The sequence below is a fragment of the Protopterus annectens genome, chromosome 2.part2, assembly GCF_019279795.1.
Source record: "Protopterus annectens isolate FY-2018-M chromosome 2.part2, PAN1.0, whole genome shotgun sequence".
Taxonomy (NCBI): Eukaryota; Metazoa; Chordata; order Ceratodontiformes; family Protopteridae; genus Protopterus; species Protopterus annectens.
This window is the reverse complement of record NC_056730.1, coordinates 696,901,509-696,927,069: the sequence shown is the minus strand read 5'-3', so window position 1 is coordinate 696,927,069 and position 25,561 is coordinate 696,901,509. Positions and strand designations below refer to the sequence as shown.

General features: G+C 43.5%; 1 protein-coding gene across 1 annotated transcript in view; it reads left to right on the top strand.

The window, feature by feature from the left end:
- LOC122795769 (transmembrane protein 127-like) overlaps positions 1-25,561 on the top strand; it is a 369,642-nt gene that overhangs the window by 133,324 nt on the left and 210,757 nt on the right. Inside the window, exon 2 of the mRNA XM_044064092.1 lies at positions 23,388-23,558. Within this exon, the coding sequence (XP_043920027.1) occupies positions 23,388-23,558 (171 nt within the window). The remainder of the gene's footprint in view (positions 1-23,387; positions 23,559-25,561) is intronic.

Sequence of the window (25,561 nt, the reverse complement as noted above, 5' to 3'; positions counted from 1 at the left end):
AGGAGATTTCTTTTGTGGACGCAATCTCTAGAGTGATGCAGTTCTTTAAATGGCATTGTACATAGGTTTCTGAAGTTCAGAAGAGATACTATGAGCGTTTGATTCTCCTAGACCTTCTGCTGTTCCTCCTGTTTTGGCTGCATTGTTGGATGCCTTTTCTACTGTGTCTAAGGCCCAGATTCCCAGCTTCCTGTCCCCAAAAAACTTGATAGGGGCTGGAATCAAAGGCAGCACCAGCAGCTTAAACTGTGGAAAGATGACTCTAACAGGCCTATGGGATCCTGTCAACAGGGTTCAGGCAGGGAGCAATCATAACTCATCCATACTCCTACTTTTTCCCTCCTTCCTCCAGCGCCACCCCAACATCCTCCCTCCTTCCCAGACTAGGATGATAGCTGTCCCTCTTCTTAAAAAATTAGACACACATTACCAGATATCAACAGGTATCAAAGATTATAAAAAGAGGTTACAAACGTTGGTTTAGCCAATCTCCAGCTTGCTAAGGCTTCCCAGATATTCCCCCAAATCAGACGTCAGAGGCCACAACACAATTTCAGCTACTGTGTACCCAAGATTCTGTGGAACCAGTACACAAAAGATTAGAGGGAAAGGGATTGTACTCAAGGCTCTTTCTAGTCCCAAGAACAGAAGGTACCTGGAGATCTGTCCTGGACCTATTAAAGCTTAACAGGTTCTTGCAGGTACCAACATTCAAAATGCTAACTCTTCGTAAATGGTTACCCATGATTTCTCTTAATGCTTATAAAGTGCTCCTATATCTAAAAGATGCATACTTCCACATTCCCATAGAAAAAACTCACAGGAGATTATTGCACTTCAGAGCAGATGTGAAGCATTATCTGTTTTGTGCTCTGCTCCTTGGCTTGTTTACAGCACCCAAAGTATTCACAAAATGTCTGGCTCAAGTGATAGCCTTCTGCAGGTCAAAGGGCATCCAGATTTCTCACAACCTAGAATACTTCCTCATTCAGGCAATATATACCCAAGAAACCTTGCCAAACATGTTGTTCACCATCAATATCCAAAGGTCTTAGTCCATCCCATGAACAGGAATGTGTTTCTGGGGGCTTCGTTGGACTCCTGTCTTCAAAAAACGTTCCTTCCATCAGAGAAAGTAAGCTTTCTAACACAATATTATCTAAAACTTCTTCACAGGAACCACCTCACTGCCAGGGAGTTCCTCAGAGTTTGGGTTACATGGCCGCTTACATCTTCATGATCTGTTTTGCCAGACTCCATGTGAGGAAGCTGCAACAGTACCACAGAAATGTAAGGACCCAGCACTCCCAATCCTGCAACTTCAAGGTGAAGCTTCTCCCTTTTCTCAAGAAAAAGTTTGCCTGGTGGGCCTGAACCTGCTCCCATTGCCCAAGCCTCCCCTTCAGGATAATTCCTCAGAACTAAACATTGACAACAGATGCCTTGAACATAGCCTGGAGGGGCACACTACAACACCTTATGGACACAGGGCAGGTAGGACACCCAGTTCAAAAATAAACAACCTAAAAGAGCTGTTAGCAGTCCAAAAGGGCTTGATCATATTCACAGACCAGTAGAAACAAGGTGTACTCCCAGTAAAGACGGACAAAACCATGGTTATGTGGTACATAAACAAGCAAGGAGAGACTCACTCTTACCTCTTTGTCACCAAGCCATGGATTTTTAGGAAACTGCAAACTCCCTACGTCTCTACACGTCAAGGCTCGGTACCTACCAGGAGAAAGAAATTAACTAGCAGATCACCTAATCAGGAGTCTTTTTAGACCCTCATGAGTGGCAATTGCATCAGGAAGGTTTTCTCAGCATAGGCAGAGAATGGGGTGTAGCAGAGATGGACATTTTTGCCACCAAAAAAAACTCTCATTTGGAAAAGTTTTGCTCAAGGGCAAAAACCAAGTCAGCCTGGAGAACAGATGTCTTCTTCCCTTGGACAGGCCTGTTCCTCTATTTTCCCTCCAGTACCCTTACTCCACAGGGTATCACAGAAAATAAGGGAGGAAGAACCAAGGGTCATTTTAATAGCCCTAGACTGGCCAAGACAGCACTTGTATCCCCTAATCCTCAATCTCAGCAAGAAGAAACTATGGCTGCAGCCTCAATGAGTGGACCTGTTGACACAGAACAAGGGCACCATCATATACCCCAACCTGAACACTCTCAAATTAACAGCTTGGATGATATTTTGGCCCCCCGGGAGGGGACATCCCTTGACAAACAGGTTCTGGATATTCTAAAAGAAGCCAGAAGACCTAGTACAAAAAAAACTTACTCCACCAAGTGGTAGAGATTTACTATATGGTGCAGACAAAAGGGACACACAACCCCTCTTCAATCTCCAGTTCCTCTAATCTTCTAATACTTATCAAAACTTTTTGACAAAGGGCTTTCTGATTCCTCTATTAAAATTCATTCTTCAGCCAACCTGCCCTCCCTTTCAACCCACTCTTTTCCCACTCACTCATGAAAAATTTCCTGAGAGGGGTTATTCATATTATACCCCCAAGAAAAGCTCCTGCTTCTTAGTGGGGATCTCAGTTTCATTTTAGAAAAGCTGACACACACACACACACACACACACACACACACACACACACACCACACACACCACACACACCACACACCACACCACACACACACTTACTTTGAGCCAGGTGCCTCCTCAGACATCAAGTTCTTGACCTGTAAGACAACGTTTTTGCTAGCCATTACTTCAGCTAGAAGAATATCAGAGCTTCAGGACCTTGTGTGTGTATAACCTTTCTTCACATTCCACCCTGACAGAGTCTGTCTTGGAACCAACCCCACCTTTATGCCTAAAGTGGTTACAGAGATCTCTTTGAACCTGACTATCCACCTACCTACTTTCTTTCCTAACCCTCAAAATAAGGGGGGAAGAATTCTCCACTTGTTGGATGTGCATTACTACCTGGACAGAACAAACCCAGATTTTTGTGGCCTTTGTCAGTATTTCTGAAGGAAGACCAGTTTCTAAACAAACAATTTCCAAATTGATCACTCACTGGATTTTGTTTTGCTACAACCTGTATGGAAAAAGCCACCAGATTCTGTTAGCAGTAGCCCTAGTGGACTGTAATCTCTGTCTACTGCTTTTCTTAAAGGGTTGACCACTAAGGACATTGTAGAAGCAGCTACGTGGTCCTCTGTGCATACCTTCTTCAGAGACTGCCACCTTCCAACTTTTCTAAGTCTGGAGTTGAGTTTGGCACTGCAATTTTGTGGGGCATCCTATCCACTCCGTAAAATTATCCAGCCACCCTCTTATCAGCTTTGGGAATCATTCTGTCAGTCAGGATTGCAACAGTGAAACACAAAGAACATAGTACAGGTGTGAAAACTTACCTTAAATTTAGATGTTCCATTGTATTCACTGTTGCAATATTCTTTCCCTATCCCCTTCCGCTCCTGCTCAAAAGGTTGGGGTGGGCATTTTCCACTCTAGATTCAGGTTGGGTCCCCCTCATTTGTTCGGATTAGGCTCAAGGTTACACACTTTAGTAACCTGGGACTTGGGCCTTTGACTTTAGGGACGAACTAAGGGCTTCTTTCTGTTCAGGGCAAGAAAGAACTGAAATGATGGCACTGGCTGACTCCCTTTATACCCAGACATCTTGATGTCAGTCAAGGTGTCCGCTGGCTGTGGAGGCGAAGGAAATTTTCTGGTAGTTGGTTTGGCCAAGTGCTTCCAAGTTGGAAATTCCTTCAGTCAGGACTGCAGTAGTGAATGCACTCAAACATCTAGATTTATGGTAAGTTTACACAACTGTATTTCTCCTTTTATTTGGAATTAGTCAGAGGCAATTACCACAAGCTTTCCTCACAGACTAGATTTACTTACAGAAAATCAAAGGTGTTCAATGCATCCCAACCCCAAACAAATGTAACTGATTGGCTGTGTGACATGGTTTTAACGCCTTTTAGGCACTTGTTTTCTGAGGACGTAAAGCAGGTATTAACGGAGACAGGAAAGCCTGCTACTAGAAAATTATATATTAGCAAATGGAGAAGATTTTCTAGTTGGTGCCAACAAAGTAATCCGCACCCATTCAACTTGTGATTGTTACTGTCCTATGTCCTGCCTTGCTTCTCTATCAAGGTTCATGTGTTGGCCATTTCAGCATGTCTTCTCATGGATTCCCCCTCTTTCAGTGCAGTCTCATGTCAAAATGTTTTTGAAAGGAGTTGTACATAAGAAGCCTTCAAGAAAGACAATGGCGCCTAGCTGGGATTTTAATACTGTGTTAGAAAAGGTAACACTTACTTTACTTGAACCTGCAAGCAGGCTGACGTAAAGTATTTAACATGGAAAACAGACGTACGCAATACTCTAACCTCTGCAAGAGGAGTGTCTGAGTTGCAAACTCTTTAGGTGGATCAACCTTCTTGTTTTCCACAACAATAGGGTTTCTTTCATAACTAATCCTTCTTATATGCTTAAAGTAGTAACCAGTTTTACATTAAGCTAATCTATCCATCTCCTTGTCTTCTTTCCAGAATCTAAAAATGGAAGAAAAGGTACTTCATTCTTTGGATGTCCACAGGTAACTCAGGTGCTATCTTGATAGAACTAATATTTCAGAATTTCCGATTAGTTCATTTCTTGTGAAGATAAGAAGAAAGGACAACCTGTGTCAAAACAGTTTCCAAATGGTTGTCTCAGGCTATTACCTTTTGTTACTTCCACCAAATCAGAACTATTCCAGAGAGGACCCAAGGCTCATTCTACCAGAACCTTGCCTTCATATGTGGCTTTTTTTTTGGAAAGGATTGTATTCTAGATGTATTCTAGAAGCAGCAAGTTGGTCCTCTGTGCATACCTTTATAAAGCACTATAAACTAGATTCCTTCTCTAGGTATAGGACAGACTTTGTTGGTACCATCCTTCAGGGGATCCTGGATCCTTCCCTTTCACCTCCCATTTCTTTTAAGCTTAGGCTACTGCAGCAGTGATTATAATGATGAACAGAGTACAGTTGTGTAAGTAAACTTAACGTAACAATAGATTTTAAAATTAGCACTGCTGCAGTAGCCACTGCCCCCCTTCCTTTTTTGTCTTATTTTTTGCCAGAGTGTGGGCATGTGTCTTTTCTTTTCTTTTCCTAGTATTATCCTCACAGGGTTTAGCCTCCTTCTCTCAGTTGGCATTAGTGGTGTAAAGGCATTGGCGTCCGGACCTGGCTTTTAGTCAGCTCAGCATGAGCTTGAGTAATGGTTCAGGTGCATGGAAGGTACCTTGAAGCTTTGGAAGTTGGCTGGCTGTTGTATTCCATGCATGATATAACCCGTATAGCGTAGGCTACTGCAGCAGTTTTCATTTGAACATATGCTGTTATGGTAAGGTTACTTGCACAGCTTTACTGTCTTTTGAATCTTGTGATGCTTCAAGGAGAAAGATGTCTTCTCCAGTTGTACACACACACACACACACACACATATATATATATATATATATACATATACGTGTGCACACATACACACACACACACACATATATATATATATATATATATATATATATATATATATATATATATCCTGGCAAATCCAGCAGAGTTATCTAAGAATCCAGACAAGCGGTCAAAACTGGTGCCATCTGCTGGTAGTGATTACCCAATGACAGGGACAGTAGAAGGCTCGACCAGTTTATGAAGAAAGTTTGTATAGATGCCACTGTGCCCTACAGAGACTTTAACTGACAGACACATATGACCAAGTTTCCAGATGTTGCACTGGACCAAATGGAGGTGAAGCTTATATGGATGCAAGGGTGAATTGTTGGCATTCCTCCCAGACCATCAGTTATTTTCAAGTACGGCACTGATTTTGTGGATGTAGTTTCCAGGACAGCAGGTAGCAGGTTCTCTGATTAGGAGACTTGCCTGACTGAGCCTGCAGGCTGTACTTGAGAATGTGTAAGTGTAGCTCCTTACTGCATCTTAGGTTCATAGGTAGGCACTAGGTATCGGCCTAAGGGCCTAACTAAGCCTAACCAACAAGGTTCCCTGGCTTACGCCACCCAAGAATGTTTATTTTCTGTGCCCCTGTTGAGCAGAGCCACAGAAGTGATCTCCGGGGTGTATTTCCTATTTCCCATCCACTCATCAAGATTTTTCTTGAAGAGTGTAATGAGGAACTTTGCTTGACATAGATGGGTAGCTTGTTCCAGAGTATAGGAAGTCTCTGGGACAGGAATCTATCCCTCCAACATGTTCTGTTTATTGTGGTGACAAGGTTTAGATCCTTAGAGCGTGTAGCTTGGAGGGACCTAAATGGTGATGCACAACTTAAGATATTTATTGAGTCTGTTGGACCATTATGCAAACTGAGTGGAAAACATTCATCTTGATTACTGTGTTTTACAGATGAAGAAGCAATATGGTGTTATAGTGCTGTTACATGAGAAATCTGGTGACATTTATGCTAAGGCATTGGTACTATATGATGAAATGGTAACTGTTTTTATGTAGGGACCCACTATAGTGAGCCCAGCAATGCTCAGTATAGTCTCTTGGTAAAGATTTGCTGTTTGAGAACTCATTTGGAGAAGTAGTGACAAAATGGAGGAAAGTGTATACAAAACTGAGAGACCATCGCAAAATACAAATGAATATTGTTTGTCACCTCTCAGAGTTATAAACTTAATTTATTAAGAAATCAAAGATGTCTGGTATTCTGCCATACCAAATGACCAACTGCATTTGTTCTCCTGTTTCTGTATGAGTTCTTACAGTTAGGAGTATTAAAACTAGTGCCAAAGCAGGAGCAAAATGGGAGTTCTGCGAGAAACGTAGTTTGTTCTTATGGTATCCTTTGCAGATCCTCACTGACAGCCTCTCAACTCAAGTGTTGAGCAAAAAAACTTTCCTCTCCTGTAACTGCTTTAGAAAGCAAGCATCTTGTTACATTTACCTCTGAAATTATTGCTGTGTGTTAATGAGAAACTGCTATAGTAGGAAATGCGTGACTGTTGAACTATATTGTATTTTTAACTTTCTCCCAGTGCTCATTCTGTTATATTACAAAATGTGTGACTCTTTAATATATATTATATGGAGCTTTTCTCCCCGGGCCTCCGCTGAAAATGGACCTGTGTCCAGTTGGACTTTCCCAGTAAACAAATGTAAAATAAATAAAATAAATAAATATTACTACAAGTTGCTCACCTCACATTAGGCACGTCAGCCAAGCCTTAAATGCCAGATTGGCATTCGTTTATCCTTGCAGCTTCTTAAAGCAGTACCAGCGCTGTACTCCTGCATCTTTGGCACCTGACAATAGTGTCCCTTAACATCTTGCTCCAGAAAAAGCTATCTTTCACCCTACAAATAGTTACAGCTCTAGCTTCTACTCAAGACGTGTTCCTAGAAAGGTGGGTCCAGGTGAAAGCAAACCCGTGTTTGTCAAGATTGAAGGTTCCAAAGTTCAGAATGCTGACATTTCAAGCTGTTTTCCCTGTCTTGTCAGATTGTTGAGGATTACTCTAAAACTCTAGGATAATTACTTTCATGTAACTGTTTACAGGGGCCATAGATACTTACTCAGATTCAAGCTAGGGAACTGCCACTATCAGTTTACCTCCTTCCACATAGGTTGGGTTACTGCTCCCAAGGTGTTTACAAAGTGCTTGTCTCCAGTTTTTTTTTTTTAGGAAGCAAGGTTATTCACAGTTATACCTACTCAAATTCCTGTTTCATATAGGTACTTTTCAGATGGGGGGGAGGTGGAGAAGGCTCTGCATTTCATCTTGGAATGCTTCCAAAACCTGGGATTGTTCTAAAGCATAACCTGGATAAGTATTTCCCCCTCCAAAAGAGTGACGTTCTTTGGGTCCTTACTGGATTCCAGCAACCAGATGGCCTGACTGTCTCAAAACAAAGTGAATTCTTTTGCACAATACTTTCAAACCATGAAATGTGAAACACTGTCTGAGAGCACTGGGATTCATGGCCTCGGCATTTCTAATGGTCCCTCTGGTAAGGATGAACAAGAGAAAGCTCTAGTTGCATGTAAGAAACATCAATAGCCAGTACATGCAGCCCTTGGAGGAGACAATCCCTGTACAGCCCTGTACTGCAAAAGAGTTGGAATGGTGGTCTGTGCAGGTCATATGGAATGAAGGAGTGCCCTTCAGTACAGGAACCCCATAATTGAACCCTAACCAGAAATGTTTCAAACCTAGATTGGAAGGCACTGTCAATGGGGCTCAGGATACAGAGCATATGGGAGTCATCCCAAAGAATGAAGCATATAAGTGGAAAGGAGATGCTGGCCCTCATTAAGGCACTCAGAGTCTTCTAAACCATCAGAAAAAAGGGGTAAAACAAGTAACAACATGCAGCACTGTTATAACACAACACATCAAGCAGTGGGAGGGAGACTCCTTCTTTTCCCTTGTGCAGGATGGCCATGACTACCAAGGAGATAGCACCTCAATCCCAAATGACCCCAAGGCAATCTACATCCCAAACTAGCTAAACTCCGTGGTAGATCAGCTGCAGATCTCCATGAATGGATGTCACACAATAATGTTTTTCTTCAGGTTACTTATAAGTGAAGGGAGATCAGAAAAAGACCTGTTTGCTACTCTGAGCAACAAATAGTTGGGAAATTCCTCTCCAGAGCACCACTCAGAAAAGTTTAGTTGGTGCATGCCATCTTATTCAAATAGACCAATGTATTTCTGTATGCATTTCTTCCAATGTCCTTTGTCCTTAGCGTGATCCAGAAATAAAGTGAGGAGAATTTTTAGACAGCATTGGATTTCTGTTCTTGGATGTTTTACATCTTTCAGTTGGTGCAGAGCTTAAGGTTGCAAGCTGCAGTTCCTGTGGTACAAGTTTGATTCTCTCAGCCCTCATTTGCTTCCTCTGTGACCTTGAGCAAGTCACTAAACCAGACATTGCTCCCAGGTCTCCCATGAAAAGGGACTGTATGTCCTGTGGGCCTACCTGGTTAACAAATAGGTTTCTCTCTTGGCATAATAACAGTAATCCTAAAATTGACTGCAAATTGACTTCCTTAGTCAGTTCACAGAGGCCTTAATACACCCCACCCTAAAAACCCTGCTTCTTCATGTGTAGATGATTCAACTCTGTTGCCCTTTAAGTACCAGTTCACATGTTGTCATTAAGGAGGCTAGGAAGCCTGACACAAGAAAATTGTTGACCGCTGTCTTTTCTTTTCACCACTGGACTTGTCTGGATGAAAATGTCAATAAAATGTCAGGTATCCAGAAACTAAATAATGTTTGTTTGCAGCTTGATATTCATTACAAATCATGGACTGTATCAGGAAGGAGATGTACTGTATTTGTATGCATATATACATGTATACATGTGTGTGTAATATAATACATGTAAATATAAAATATAGATGTAATGTGATCCTATCTCGCCTACATTCATTACTGACGGGTTCTGAGCCGAGAGTCGGCCACTATAACTAGCACAAAGTCTCTCATTGGCTGGGCTAACCCTGTATCCCAGGATGCATCACGCCCAAACCCCCAGATCTCGTTTGCCGCTCCTAGAGTAATGACGTGGTCTCGACTTGGCTGTGGCTAAGTACCTTCTCTTTTGTTTTTTGAACTATAGCTTCGAGTTTATTATATCAAGAAAGCTATTCTAATAGCTACGTTGTCTGTTGTATCCTTGGTTGTGTCTGATTGTGTTTGTTGTTGGTAATCCTTCTGTTTGGCGGGCTAGGCCCGTTTGAGTTAGAGGGCCTTTGCCCTATCTTGTGTGGTTACTGTACGGGCGTTTAAGTTAGAGCCTTCCCCCCCTCCCTACCTTGTGTTGCGAGTGTGCTTGTGATTGTGTATTTTCTAAATATTGTTGCTGCTTGTGGATTGTGTTCCTTATGTTGGGCAAGGAACCAAAAGAACATAAGCCATCTGGCTTTAAGAAATGCGCTAAATGTGCTTTCAAGATGTCGCTAACTGACGGCCATGCCAACTGTGTATATTGTCTCAGTGCCATACACTTGCAGGAATCCTGCAGTGTGTGTCATGCTTTCTCTGCCAGGGTGTTACATGGGAGAAAAAATAAACTTATCCTCAAGGGTTTGATTAAACCCCCCTTTGAGGAAACGTTGGCGTCCTCTCCTCCCTCTGAGAAACCCAGATCCAAGTCAAAAATGAAGTCTCTGGCTCCATCTAGTTCTTCGGAGCCTCCGGAGAAAAGATCTAAAACTACTTCTCCTTTCTCGGCTCCATTGGTCTCGGAGCCGCAGGAAGCACCATCCAAGACTATGTCTCCTTCCTCAGCTCCACTGGTCTCGGAGCCGCAGGAAGTATTGTCTATAGCGGGGTCGGCTTCTTACGACTCCACTGTCGTCTGCGCCGAAGGAGGTTGTGGTGGTTCTTGAGTCTGCTTTGGCTCCGATCCTTTTGGAGCCGATTCGGAGCCGTTCCCCTACCTTTGTCTCGGTTCCGACAGAGAAGGTTTCTCGGCCCCCATCTGTCTCCTCCAAGTCCTCCAGGCTCTTGGATTCGGATGTCAATAGGGTGGTCCAGAGGCTCCTCCAGTCGCCAGTGTTAACTAAATTATTTTCGGCTCCAACCCAGTCGGCTCCGGAGCCAGCTACTATATCATTTCCATTTCTTCCTCCTCCGACAACCTCGGTGTCCTTGAAGCCGGAGTCTGCCGAATCGAGTGAAGTCCCTGGATCGGCTCCGAAACCTCCTGCGAGTCTTTCGGATCCGACATCGGCTCCAACCTTTTCCGTCTACAGGTTTCAGTACTCGGGTGTCCTCAGTTGGACCCGAGGGGGATACATCGGGGCTTCAGACTGCGGCTCCGAGTCTCCCCCTTGGTGCTTCGGCTAGGGGTACCCCGACTCCGGTCATGGTCTCGGAGGCGGGTTTTTCATCCGATTCTGGTGGACCTGCCTTCGAGGCTATGAGGAGGGCCAAGTATATTGTGACTTTACCTGAATCTGCAACTCCTTCCCTAGACGCTGCAACTAGAGCTTCTGGTGCCCCCCTATCTCTGGACAGCGGGGCTCCCAGGCCTGAGGATACCTCCATGTGTGGTCCCCTACTTTCTGAGGGCCCTTCAGCGTCTGTGCCTGAAGAGCTTCCCAGGAAGAAGTTGTGTAAGAGGAAGCACGTAGACTTCCCAGATGAGTCTGTCACCTCGGACACCGACCTCGATGATGCAGAAGGGTCCCCGAAGTCGTCCTTGGATGATGTCTCGTTCTCTGATATCCTGGAGATCTTGAGGCAGTGGGGCGACTGGCCTTCTAAAAACCCTTCTGAGAAGGAGTCGGTCTTCCTCAAGGCCTTCGGAGCCCAGCCTTCCGCCTCCTGGGTGTCTCCACCCTTCGATGAATTATTGGATCTTATTTGTCGAAGGGTGTGGGAACACCCTGACTCTGTGGAGCCAGTTCCTAGCCGCCCCAATAAGTTCTTATCTGCGCCTCCTGGAAAAGAATTTCTGACCAAGGGAGTACCTGTGGATGCCATGGTGGTGGCGTCCGCCACCCAGCAGGACGTGGCGGTGGCTTCTACCTCCATCCATCCTCCTAATAAGGAGTCTAGGAGTATGGATAGGTATGGGAAGTGTACCCTGTCTTCTGCGACCTTTACCTTGTGGTCGCTGAATTACTTGTGCCATTTTACGTGACTCCAAAGGGATCTCATAAAGGAGTTGGGAGATACCCTGTTGGGTAACCTGCCTGAGGCGTTGGCCCAGTCTGTTAACGCCCAGCTGTCTACCCTTTCTTCCATCGTCAACTCGTCCATGAGGCTCATATCTTATGCAGCCGAAGGGGTGGGTGGAGCAGTGAGTTCGGGCCTAGCCCTTTGGAGGCAAGCTTGGATGCGCTTGTGTCATTTTGCAGAGGCTTTCAAGTCTTCTTTCATGGACGCCACATTCAACGGGTCCTCCCTTTTTGGACCCAAAGTGAAAGACACCCTCACTAGATGTGAGCAGGAGGGTAAGACTTTGTCTGCCGTTGGGACCCGTTTTTCGCTTCCCACTAGGCCTTATCCCAAGGCTCAGAGGGGAGGGAAAATGTGGTTCAGAAAGTCTCAAAAGTCTTCCCCTGCCCATCAAAGTGACCCCCCCTCCAGGGGCAGAGGAGGGGGGAATTTTAATGGAAGGCGTCGCCCTAGAGGCGGTGGAGGCCCCCGCAATACAGGAGACTGCGAGTCCTTTCGTGGTTCCTCCTACCAACATCCCTGAGGGATTACCCGACTGTGCGTCTCCGGAGCCAGTCGGGGGTAATTTTCGGAGCATCTTCAGGCCTGGGAGTCCATCACTCAGGATCGATGGGTGTCTCGTATCATCACCGGAGGTTACACCATTCCCCTTTTTTGTTCCCCCCTGCCGTCAAGGAAAATCCCGGATGTTCCACCCAGTCAACGGGATCAGGCAGCAATAGAAGTTTCAAAGTTGCTAGAAAAAGGAGTCATCCAACCAGTCCCCGCAGACCAGATCGGATTAGGAACTTACTCAAGGTTATTTTTGGTGCCAAAAAGAACAGGAGACTTGAGACCCATTCTGGATCTCAGCCGTCTAAACCGCTTTGTAAAGAAGTCCAAGTTCCGAATGGTCACTTTGCAATCCATTTTCCCATTGCTGGAAAAAGGAGTATGGATGTGCTCCCTCGATCTCAAGGATGCCTATTATCACATCAAGATAAACAAGGCTTCCAGGAATCATTTGCGCTTCTGGCTGGGAGCCAGTCATTTTCAATTCCGGGCCCTGCCCTTTGGTCTCACCACAGCCCCCAGAGTGTTCAGCAAGTGTCTGGCAGTGGTGACAGCTCACCTGAGACGTCTAGGATTCCAGGTGTTTCCTTATCTAGATGACTGGCTCCTCACCACCCCCACCAGGCATTTACTTGTTCGAGTCATGGGAGCTACTGTCAAATTGGGCCATCTTCTAGGGATTTCATTCAACTGGGCAAAGTCTGTATTGCTACCATCACAGCGTGTTGCCTTTATCGGCGCAGAGCTAGACTCTGTAGAGATGAGAGCTTTTCTACCAACAGAGAAAATAAAAGTGTTACAGGCCCAAGTCCTGGCTTTACTACCCCGCAGAAAAGCCCAAGCCAGGATGGTTCTTCAGTTGTTGGGATCAATGGCGGCTACCATTCTCTTAGTTCCGCTAGCCAGGTTACACATGCGAATACTTCAGTGGCTACTATTGGCCCAGTGGTCATATCAGGAACGCCCCTTGTCCCATCCGATTCTCATCACAGAGAGATGCCGGCAAGATCTGCGTTGGTGGCTTCTCTCATCCAATCTGGAGCAAGGGAGACCCTTGAGCCCCCCCCCCCGTCCTCTATTGCCACAGTAACCATGGACGCCTCCCAGATAGGGTGGGGGGGGCATTATCTGGGCGAGACGGTCCAAGGTGCGTGGCAAGACCATGAGGTTTACTTGCATATCAATGTTCTTGAGATGAGAGCAGTGCTTCTAGCATTGCAGGCACTTCACAGCTCTCTTCCCAGGGGAACTATTGCGATTCTCTCCGACAATATGTCGGTTTTCTGGTATCTGAACAAGCAGGGAGGAACCAAGTCCTACCCCCTTTGCAGAGAGGCCATGAGAGTGTGGAATTGGGTGATCGCTTCCCAGCGCTTTCTAGTGGCAACGCACATTCCGAGGAAGTCCAATGTGATAGCAGACAGGCTGAGCAGAGCTATTCTGATGCCTCACGAGTGGTCCCTGAATGACAGAGTGGCTGCGCAGATCTTCTCCAAGTGGGGTCTTCCCTGCTGCGACCTCCTTGCCAGCCCCCTGAATGCAAAGTGCAGCAATTTTTTCACTCTGATCCCCCCACAGGGGTAGTCTCCCAGGGATGCTCTAGTCCACAATTGGCCCTCCGGTCTGCTCTACGCCTTCCCGCCCGTCCCTCTGCTACCCAGAGTGATTCAGAAGGCTACCTGCTTGGGAAGCAAAATGATTTTGATCGCACCACACTGGCCCCGTCAAGTTTGGTTCCCCTTCCTTCGGAAGTATTCGGTGGATGGCCCTTGGATTCTGGACCCAGCTCCAGATCTGTTGACTCCTCAGTCAAGACAGCTCCATCCATCCATCCCTACGAACACTCAAGCTCGCTGCCTGGCTCCTCCACTTCCGACCTTAGTCAGACAGCATATTTTTACCCCGGAAGTAGTTCATATTCTGTCTTCCTCCCACAAGTCTTCTACTAGGAAAATATACTCTAGTAAATGGAAGAGATTTGCAATTTGGGCTCAGCAACGTGATCTGAACCCCCTTACAGCACCGGTGTCGGCGGTGTTGGATTTCTTAGCTACACTCTTTAGACAAATGGGTCATAAGCTGTGTAAAGCCTTTCTGAAAGGAGCCTGGCTGCTGCGCCCTCCAGTTTCGCAACCCATTTTGCCATGGGATTTAGATGTGGTGCTCAGAGCTTTGACTTTTTCTCCCTTTGAGCCGTCAGCCTCCTGCAATTGAAATTTCTGTCATGGAAGACTGCCTTCTTGGTAGCCATAACTTCAGCCAGAAGAATATCGGAGCTTCAGGCTCTTTCTGCTAAACCTCCTTATTTAATTTTTCATAAGGACAGAGTATCTCTGCGACTTAATCCTTCTTTTCTCCCTAAGGTCTCTTCTGCCCTTTGTCTCCACCAGTCTATTGAGCTTCCGGTCTTTTTCCCAAGGTTTTCCAACAAAGCGGAATACAAATCTTATTCAAATAGACCAATGTATTTCTGTATGCACTTCTTCCAATGTCCTTTGTCCTTAGCGTGATCCAGAAATAAAGTGAGGAGATTTTTTAGACAGCATTGGGTTTCTGTTCTTGGATGTTTTACGTCTTTCAGTTGGTGCAGAGCTTAAGGTTGCAAGCTGCAGTTCCTGTGGTACAAGTTTGATTCTCTCAGCCCTTATTTGCTTCCTCTGTGACCTTATTTTCTCTGTCGCAGAGCAAGTCACTAAACCAGACATTGCTCCCAGGTCTCCCATGAAAAGGGACTGTATGTCCTGTGGGCCTACCTGGTTAACAAATAGGTTTCTCTCTTGGCATAATAACAGTAATCCTAACGTTGACTGCAAATTGACTTCCTTAGTCAGGTCACAGAGGCCTTAATACACCCCACCCTAAAAACCCTGCTTCTTCATGTGTAGATGATTCAACTCTGTTGCCCTTTAAGTACCAGTTCACATGTTGTCATTAAGGAGGCTAGGAAGCCAGACACAAGAAAATTGTTGACCTCTGTCTTTTCTTTTCACCACTGGACTTGTCTGGATGAAAATGTCAATAAAATGTCAGGTATCCAGAAACTAAATAATGTTTGTTTGCAGCTTGATATTCATTACAAATCATGGACTGTATCAGGAAGGAGATGTACTGTATTTGTATGCATATATACATGTATACATGTGTGTGTAATATAATACATGTAAATATAAAATATAGTTCTAATGTATGTTATAATGGTTGTGTGTGTGTGTGTGTGTGTGTGTGTGTGTGTGTGTGTGTGTGTGTGTGTGTGTGTGTGTATATATATATATATATCTATATATATATATATATATATATATATATATATATATGTGTAGAGGCATATATACATATAGGATTCTGTTGTGTATGATCAAACTGATTTAATGTCGAATTGAAAACACCAACAAAAAACTCTGAACATACAGAATACCAAAACCAAAAGATTAAAAAGTAATATCAAGAAAGGAAGACTATTTTCTGTCCTGATATTAACAGGAAACCACCACTCTACCACCCCACCCCACCCCCATAACACTAGCCTCAAATTCATCTGAATAGTGGCAGTGTTACAGGAAGGTTTTGTATGAAGGTAAGGTTTAGGGTTAGGACTGAGGAAACGGGCAGTGTTAGGGTTAGAGTTGGCCGCTAACCCTAACACTATCCCTTCCCTCAACCCTGACCCGAAATCTTACATTCATACGAAACCACATGTAATACTGCCACTAAACAAGAAACATTCAGACACACAAACACTGTATCTCCTAACCTAACCCTAAAATAGACAAATTTGCACATAAGCATACAACACCTATCCTTCACTCATCCCTCAACCGCTAACCCTAGCTCACATACACACACACAAACATTATCATTCCTCCAGCCCTACTTATCTGTCTCGACATCACATACCATCAACATGTCCACCATTTGGTTATCTGTACTGTCAACATTAAACCACATCCCCCTGCATTTGTCAAAGAAACGGCATTCAACAAAGTCTGATAGATCCATAGATAGCTATATAGATATAATTATACAGGGTTTCAGGGTTAGTGATCATACCTGGGTTTATGACTCAGCTGTTTTATACAAGTTATGTTGGAAGATTATTTGTGATACACCCTTATTAGTGGCATTAAATGGGTGAAGATTTGCAGTTGCCATATTATCTATAATGAGGATTTTGACAGCAGTTTATTTTACATACCGTTAGGATGGCTTGAGGGATGGTTCTTTCATCAGTGGATATTATTTTAGGAGAATTTGAAGCTGTATTACCTGAAGTTTGTACATTTTTCAGGTTATTGTCTGGAAATAATGCATTTGGGTAGATTATTAATGTATTGCAGTTAAGCTATAAGAAGCCTTTGCAAAGTAAGTGGAAGTAGGCAATGGTCTTATCTGTCTGTGGTTGGAGTGGTTTGCTTAGGTGTCACTGGGCGACAGGATTGAAGAACAGCAGTAGAATTGAAATCATGATGATTGTGGGTGTAAGCTGGGTAGTGGAAACACTATTCCACAGTGTGGCTGAATGGTGATATGCTACACCCATGTTTCCAATGTTTCACTAGTTAAGTGCTATTTGTTTAGTTATTCCTAACTGATTTTACTGTTACTCTTTTATACATCTACTTTACCTCTTTTGCTATTGTTATAGTGTACACAGTATTGTGTATGTCTAGGTATCGTATAATTATTTTACTGTAAATTGATTGTATGTGTGCTGAAATACTGTCTATGTCTTTAATCTTTTGGAATCATGTTGTGCCTAAAAAGGTCTTTGGGCCTTTGTATTCACCTGGTACTCACCCAGTTAACAAATGTATAAATAACAAATGTTACAGGTAAATAAAAATATTTATATAGTGTAGAAGATAGTGATTAGTAAGGCTTGTATTATAAATTGCTAAATATTAGTACTGAGCAAAGGATTGTGAAGATTTTCATTCTGTTCATTACTTGTTACTTGATGTGAATTTTTTGAGAGTGATAGCGTGTGTGTGTGTTTGTGTGTGTGTGTCTTATGTTTGCACTGATGACTATTGTCATGTCAAGTTACATATGAAATATGTGAAGCAAAGTTTGGAGTTTTGGAGTGGGTGCAGCAGTTTAAATGTTGTGTGTTTTGGTGATTTTTACTTTGAAACCTGATGTACACAAGGCTGATTTTTTTACCTTTTAATAAAGCCTGTAATGAAGTAGAGATAATAAAAATATAAGGATGGTGCCTGTGTGTAGCTAATAGCTGCTTAACTTGAGTGCTGTACTACTCACCTAGGAGTTATATTAGGCTTTCCCACAACAGTGATTGCTGGTGGTGGTGATGGGTGCATTTATTAGAACTAGCAAGAACAACTGCTACATGGTCAGCACGGTGAGTAAAAGAGAGCCCTTATATTGGCTTGCTTTTTGCTCTTTTTGTACCTTGTGAAATTTTTGTACCTTTCTCTTTCCTTTTTCTGATGTTCATCGTGCATACAGCTGCAGTAATCACAGATAGGTTCTCTGCCGTCAGGCGGTCCCTCGGTCGGCCGAATTCCAAAGTCTTGGTCCGGCGTCGGTTGTCGTCGCTTTCTCTTCTGACGTCATTGAGGCCAGAGTATATAAGACACAGCCGACGCCATGTTCTTCAGTCTTTTTTGCCGCGCAGTGCCCGAAGCAGAAGCAGTTCGCAAGTGCCGGTCGGCCAGCTCCTGAATTACGAATATTTTGGAATCCGAAGTCTTCACTAAAGCTAAGTACCCCGTTGGGGAAACTTTTCTTGCCTCAGACCGATGTCAGAAAAAGTTAATAATTGTATTTCTTGTGGGAAGCAAATACCGCATAAGGATTTCCATTCCCGCTGCATACCTTGTTTGGGCCCAGACCACGACGTCTCGGGCTGTCGCTTTTGCGCTACCTTCAATAAACGCACTATTAAGCGTCGGGCGGAGTTCACCCAGCACTTTGGTAAAGCTTTTGATTATAAAATGTCGTCGGACACTCCGACTACCGTTTTGACCAAAAAACGCAAGGAAAAGGACCGACACGCGAGGCCCCCGGTCCCCGCCGACACCACGCCAAAACAGGCTACACATGGTGCGGTTCTCAGTGAGACACCTTTGCAGTCCCTGACTACCGACGACACTTCTTTGGCGGTGTCCTCTGTACCCGAGACCGCTGGGTCCTCGGCCCTTTCCCAGACTACAACCGACGCCTCTGCTAATGTTGAGCCTACTAATGTGGACAGGTCCACCTCCACCCATGGTGTATTTAGGCCCTCATCTTCCTTTTCAATTAAGGCCTTTACTAAATCCAAAGCAGCCAGGCAGCCCATGAGGCCTGTTGTACAGGGCCCATCTCCAGGTCCCATGCCTAAAAAACAGATGCTTAGAATGGCTGAGGATTTAATTACTCTTATCAGAGGTTCTCAACCCCCTCCAGACAAGAGACCCAGAGTGGAGGAAGATTCTCCCTCTTCTGATCAGGGATCCATTTTATCAGAACATTCTGATGCAGAGGAACACTCTTACTCTCCTTTTGAGGATTCGGATGCAGAACAGTTCATTCCCTCTGTATCCCCTCCTGAGGATTTTTCCTTTGGGGAAACCTTACACACCTTGAGGGAACACTTCCATTGGGAAGGCCAAGACTTTTCAGATTCCAAGAAAAGACTTAGGGAATTTCTTTTGTTACCTCAACACAGACCTCTGGCTATACCCCGTTTTGGACATACTGGATGATGTCTATTCGAGGCTTGTCTTAACCCGGATTCTCTGCCTCCTGCACCAGTCAAACCTGATAGGTATTACAGAGTACCCAGCTCTCACCAATTTCTCTTCAAAAGCCATAATGCTGACCCTGAAACCATTTCACAAGGCCCCAAGGGATTGAAGGCCTCCACTGCCAAAAATCCACTTCCTGCAGAAAGGGAATCAAGATCTTTGGAAAGGTGGGGAAAAAGGTTTATACCTCGGCCACCCTAGCCATGAGGGCTTTAAATTGTCAGTTTCATATGCTTAAATATCAACAGTTCCTGTTATCACAATTGAGGAACAAAATGTCTCAACCTGAACAACAAGATTTAAAGGAGTTACAGGATATGATGCATAGTGCAGAACAAGTGGGTAAACACACCTTACAATGTGGTTATAATGCCCTAGAGGCCTCAAGTAGAGCGGCAGCTACAGGATCAGTCATTCGCAGACATGCCTGGCTTAGGGAACAAAATTTACCAGATCATGTGAAAGCTAAACTTCTAGATGCTCCTTTACAAAAGGATGTGCTGTTTGGTACTAATGCTGAGGAGATACTACGGAAAATGGAAGAAAAAGCCAAATCTATGCAAACTGTCAAAGCTTTCTTACAGGTCCAACCACCACGTTTTAGCAGAAATTGGCCTTCAAAAAACTGGTCCTTTCCAGCCACTGACAAGCCCCAAAGAGGTAGATACAGACGCACAAGCGGCAGAGGGCAATCACAAGGATCATATGGAGGCCGACAATGGCAAACTCCAGCACCAAGAGGTGGCGAAGACAGTGCACAACAATACAGGAAGCAAACCCAATGACTCCCTCATTTCCATGCCAAGCATGTCTCAGCTGGCAGCACCTTTGGGAGGAAAACTAGCACTATTTGCAAGCAATTGGCATATTGTCACAACAGACAAATGGATCCTGGACATTATAAACAGAGGCTACAAATTTCAATTTCACACTCTTCCAAAAATGAGAGGCATGCCAAACCTGCCACAAAATCAAAGGGCAGAGGCACAACTGCAAATTTCAAAGCTCATAAGCATGTGAGCTATTCAAGAGGTACCTACTCACCAACAAGGTCAAGGTTTTTATTCAAGACTTTTCCTGGTACCAAGGAAAGGAACCGACTGGAGACCCATTTTGGACTTATCCACCCTAAACACATTTCTATTCGTACCAAAATTCAAGATGCTCACATTACAGCAGCTTCTTCCCATGCTGGGCAAGGAGTTCTGGCTGGTAACATTGGACCTCAAGGAGGCATACCTGCATGTCCCAATCAGACAAAGCTGCAGAAGATACCTCAGATTTCTTGCAGGTTCAATCCACTATCAATTCTCTGCATTGCCCTTTGGCTTATCTACTGCCCAGAGTATTCACAAAGTGCCTGGCATCAGTGATTGCCTACTGCAGACTTCAAGGGATACAAATTTACCCTTATCTGGACGACTGCCTGATCCAAGCCGACAGCAAGAACATACTTCTGGAACATCTGGCATATGTGACACGGTTACTGCTTTCTCTGGGATATACAATCAACAAAGAGAAATCAAGGCTAACACCATCCCAGAAAATAACTTTCCTGGGTGCCAACTTGGACACAATCACCCAGATGGCCTACCTTACACCAGAAAAACAAGGGCAACTATCTCAGTACTTCAAAATACTAGCAAAAAGTACCAGGTTTACTGCAAGGAAAATCCTGCAGGCTCTGGGATTCATGGCATCTTGCATTCTATTAACCCCATTTGCAAAGCTGCATATGAGGAAACTTCAATGGTACCTAAAAAACCTATGGTCTCAACACAGTCACAGTTTGGAAACAACAATACCAATAATTCCATGTTTGCAAAAGGAATTTCTATGGTGGGCCCAAGCATGTCAAGCAAACAAAGGCCTCCCATTCTGCAAGCCTCAAGCAAAACAAGTCATAACCACAGGCGCCTCAGACTACGCCTGGGGGGCGCACATGACGAACAGGTGCATTCAGGGCAAATGGTCCCAAAAAGAAAAGCACCTTCACATCAATCAAAAAGAAATGCCAGTAGTAATAAATGCAATTACAGCTTTCAAGGACTTCCTGCATCCAGGACAATTACTGATAAGAACAGACAACACCACGGTAATGTGGTACATAAACAAACAAGGAGGAACACATTCATGCCCCTTGTGCAGACTAGCCATGACTCTTTGGAACTTGGCTCTGGAAAGACAAATCGAACTTCAAGCACAGTACTTGGCAGGATTGGAAAACACACTGGCAGACAATCTAAGCAGAAAAATGACAGATCCACATGAATGGAAGTTACATCCTCAGGTGTTTGCAGAAATAATCCAAGCATGGGGGTGGCCAGACATAGATCTTTTTGCCTCCCACAGGAATCATCAATTGGAAAAGTTTTGTTCAAAGACCTTTCACCCAAAGGCCTGGAGAGTGGACGCCCTTTCATTCAGTTGGACAGCATGGACAGTTTACGCATTCCCACCTCTGCCTCTTCTGCCCAAGGTGCTTTTGAAAGCAAGAACAGACAAACCGAAGATGATACTGATTGCTCCAGATTGGCCAAGGCAACACTGGTACCCACTCCTGAGGAGCCTAACACATATTCCTCCCTGGTCCCTGCCTCTAATGCCTCTTCTGCTGACTCAGCACAGCTACAAAACTCTTCACAGTCAGCTGAAAACACTCAATCTCGCTGCATGGAAAATTCCTTAACACCACAACAGAACCTACTCTCCAAGGAGGTACAGGATGTCATTTTGGAGGCCAGAAGGCCAGCTACTAGAAAAGCTTACTCTGCAAAATGGAAGCGGTTTTGCTCTTGGAATGAGAAAAAAGGCCAGGACCATAGAAAACTGAACTTGCCTCAGGTATTACAGTACCTAGCGGAGCTATTGAACAGTGGACTTTCTTTTTCTTCCATAAAAATCCATGCCTCAGCCATCTCTGCAGAATTCAACACGGATCCTCCTTTATTTTCTCACCCACTCTTACGACAGTTCCTCAGAGGGGCTAAGAATATAAGACCACCAAGGAAACAACCAATACCAGCCTGGGATCTTAATTACATACTAGAAAAATTAACATTGCCTCCTTTTGAACCAGCTGCCTCAACAGATTTGCAATATTTGTCCTGGAAGACAGCCTTCCTTCTGGCCATCACTTCAGCTCGTAGGGTTTCTGAACTTCAGGCCCTCATGGCGGTGCAGCCCTTTTCATTTTCCATCAGGACAGGGTTTCCCTTGTACCAACCCATCATTTATGCCTAAAGTGGTATCCAGGGTAGCTTTAAATCAAGCCATACACCTACCCACCTTTTACCCCAATCCTCAAAACAAAGGGGAAAGGCTGCTACACTCCTTAGACATCCATAGGCAGCTTCGTTATTATTTGGACAGAACAAAGTCCTTCAGGAAATCAGAACAACTCTTTGTGTCCTATGCTGTAGGGGCTCAAGGGAAGCCAGTTACAAAACAGACTATTTCAAAGTGGATAGGCCACTGCATACGGTTTTGTTACTCCTATCATGGGAAATCTGTTCCTGCAGGTATCAGATCACACTCCACCAGGGCCACAGCTACCTCTACAGCCTTCCTCGGAGGAGTTCCTAACAAAGATATTTTGGAGGCCGCCACCTGGAGTTCTGTACATACCTTCACAAAACACTACCATCTGCCTTTATATTCCAGAACAAGAGCAGGCTTTGCCACTGCTGTTTTGCAGGGCATTCTGGCTCAACCCAGTTCCTCCTAGTACCTACCACCCAGTGCATAGCTTTGGGATTCTACCCATCTGTGATTACTGCAGCTGTATGCACGATGAACATAGTACAGTTTTGTACCTACCATAAATGTAGATGTTCGAGTGCTAATACAGCTGCAGTACAGGTTTCCCTCCCTCCTTCCCCACTTGGTAAAGGCATGAGGCCTAGCAACCTCTTCATACTACCTGACTGGGTTATCCGGCTATGTTTTATTTGCTTGCTACTACTGATTTTGGATTATATTGCATTGCTTGTATATGTATATAAGCACTATTTAGATATTGCCTTCCTTCTGGGGGCACCTGACATCTGGGGCAAGAAAGACTGAAGAACATGGCGTCGGCTGTGTCTTATATACTCTGGCCTCACTGACGTCAGAAGAGAAAGCGATGACAACCGACGCCGGACCAAGACTTTGGAATTCGGCCGACCGAGGGACCGCCTGATGGCAGAGAACCCATCTGTGATTACTGCAGCTGTATCAGCACTCGAACATCTACATTTATGGTAGGTACAAAACTGTACTTTCTTGCCTACGTACTGCTGTGCTTCCCTGTTACTGCCAGTAACAATTAATAGTGTAAATTGCTAAGGATGTACTTTAGTTGTGTTACACTAATCACATTTTTTATTTGTTCTGCTTTTCAGATTCTGCTCATCTGCTCACTCATACTGGCATTGTGCTTCTGGTTGGTATGGCTCTATGCTGCTATGTCGCCATACTAACAGGGCTCTCGGCTTTTCTCATTGACTTCATAGGAGCAAAAGCATGTTTTAAGCTGACTTATAAAGTCCCAACTGTACTGCATTCAGCTACAGGTAGACCATTTATTTTACAGTGTTTATATATATATATATATATATATATATATTTTTTTTTAATTACGACAACTTAGGAGTGCTACAGGACTTGATATCATAAATGGGTAACATTTCTTTGTAGAGAAAATGGCTTTCACTTTGGAAAGATACAAGTGTAAACTACACTAGCTAATGTTTTCCTTACTAATGTGGTGAGCAGTGTTCTGTGATTTTTGCTGACATCACACCAGATTAGTAAAAGCATTTTACTAACTATGTAAGAAGTAATCTAGCTTAATATCTCTTGTATGTATTGTTATTATTCCCTGAAATACTAGAAAACACCACTAAGTGGTAATTGTATAATACAGATGTACATTAAACTGTACATCTTATGACAGTGCTTTTTTTTAGCCTAATCATTGCTGTTTGATCCTGTTTATGTTGCTGCTTATGTAGGACCTGTGTCAAGTATTAGTTTTTGAACCTTTAAAACTTGTTGACTTTTTGTCCAGGGCATAATGTTAATACTAACATAATTGTGCACCTCTTGCAGTTTTTCCTGATAGATGTGCTCAGGAATTAATGGAACGCCAGCACCTAAACAGTTATTTAAGCCATGCAACATGTGCTTTCTTCTTTGTCAGCAAACATGCCTTTCATATTCTGTTGTATGTTCTGAAAATTATGCTTTGTGTATTTTATTTTTAATCTCATACAAACACTAATTTTAAAATTAAAAACGAAGCATTCCTTCTCATTCAAAGCACTTTATGGATTAATATTTCATTTGTTTAATGAATTTTCTAATGAACTAATTAATGTTTTACCAAAGTTTACTTTAGTAACAGAGTTGTTCATCCATTGAGCTGGCTTAGTCCATTTTTTATTGCACCTATTGCACTGTTCTTCTCATCTGCTTGCTTCTGCTAAACAAAGTTACTGGAACTTTCCTTGGAAAATGTACTATGGATAATACTGTTGGATCTGTGTAAATCTGATGAACTATCTTAACAGCATAAAACGTTAAACAAATTCTCGTATTGAAGAATGTTTTATGGTGCTTCACGTGTTTAGACGTACTCAGATCTCCTTTTATTGAGTTTAAATTCAGTGGTATTGTTAATATTACAGGTGTTTATTCAAGGCCAATGTGATGGTCAGGATATTAGGAAAAACACGTAGCTAATATCTATGGAATTAATGAAAAGTGGAGATGACATGATGATTTGGAAGACAAAATGAAAAGTGAAGTTGAATGAGATAATGCGATGCAAACAGAAATCCAGATGATTAGCATTATGTAGAATATAAATTTCTGGTTTTACATGTAGCTAAGCTTTCAATGAGAGGTGGTGATTTAAGAAAAATTGGGTAGTAATTATATCTGAATTGTGCAAATGAATTGGACATAAAGATCAAGTATAAAAGCTTTGTATGTTCTTCAGTTTTGTTCATAGTAATGGTGGGTTTCCATTTTCATGTCTCTGCACGAGGCATACACCAGTTGCTGCTACCCAGATAAGCATTATCACATAGCATGTTTTGAGGATGCTAATCTCTGCAAAGAAAAAAAGATAACCACTTCCAGAGTATGAACCTAGCTCAAGGCTAGGAAGGAAAGGACATATTTTAAATCATCAAAGTGGCAAAATATTTTTTTTAGTAGAACATAAAGTAAAATTGAGACAAATGATGACTTATGCTCTTGACATTAACTCTGTAAAGCCCAAGGTCACACACTCCTCTTGTAGAAGGACAGTGAAATGCTGCAAACTTGTCCAGTGTACAAAAACAATCCTGGAGCCTGTTAGTATTAAAATAAATACTTTTTCTTTGTTTTATCGAGTATTCTGTCAAATTACCAAGGCTTTGCAGAAAAATATGTCACAGCTGCGCCCATAATTAAGTCACTATGTCACCTGCAGTACTGAGGAAGGTACTGAGAGGAAACTGATTTATTTGCTATTTTGGGCAAGAAAATAATAAATCATTCAGTGGAACATTAGCAGTTGAATTTT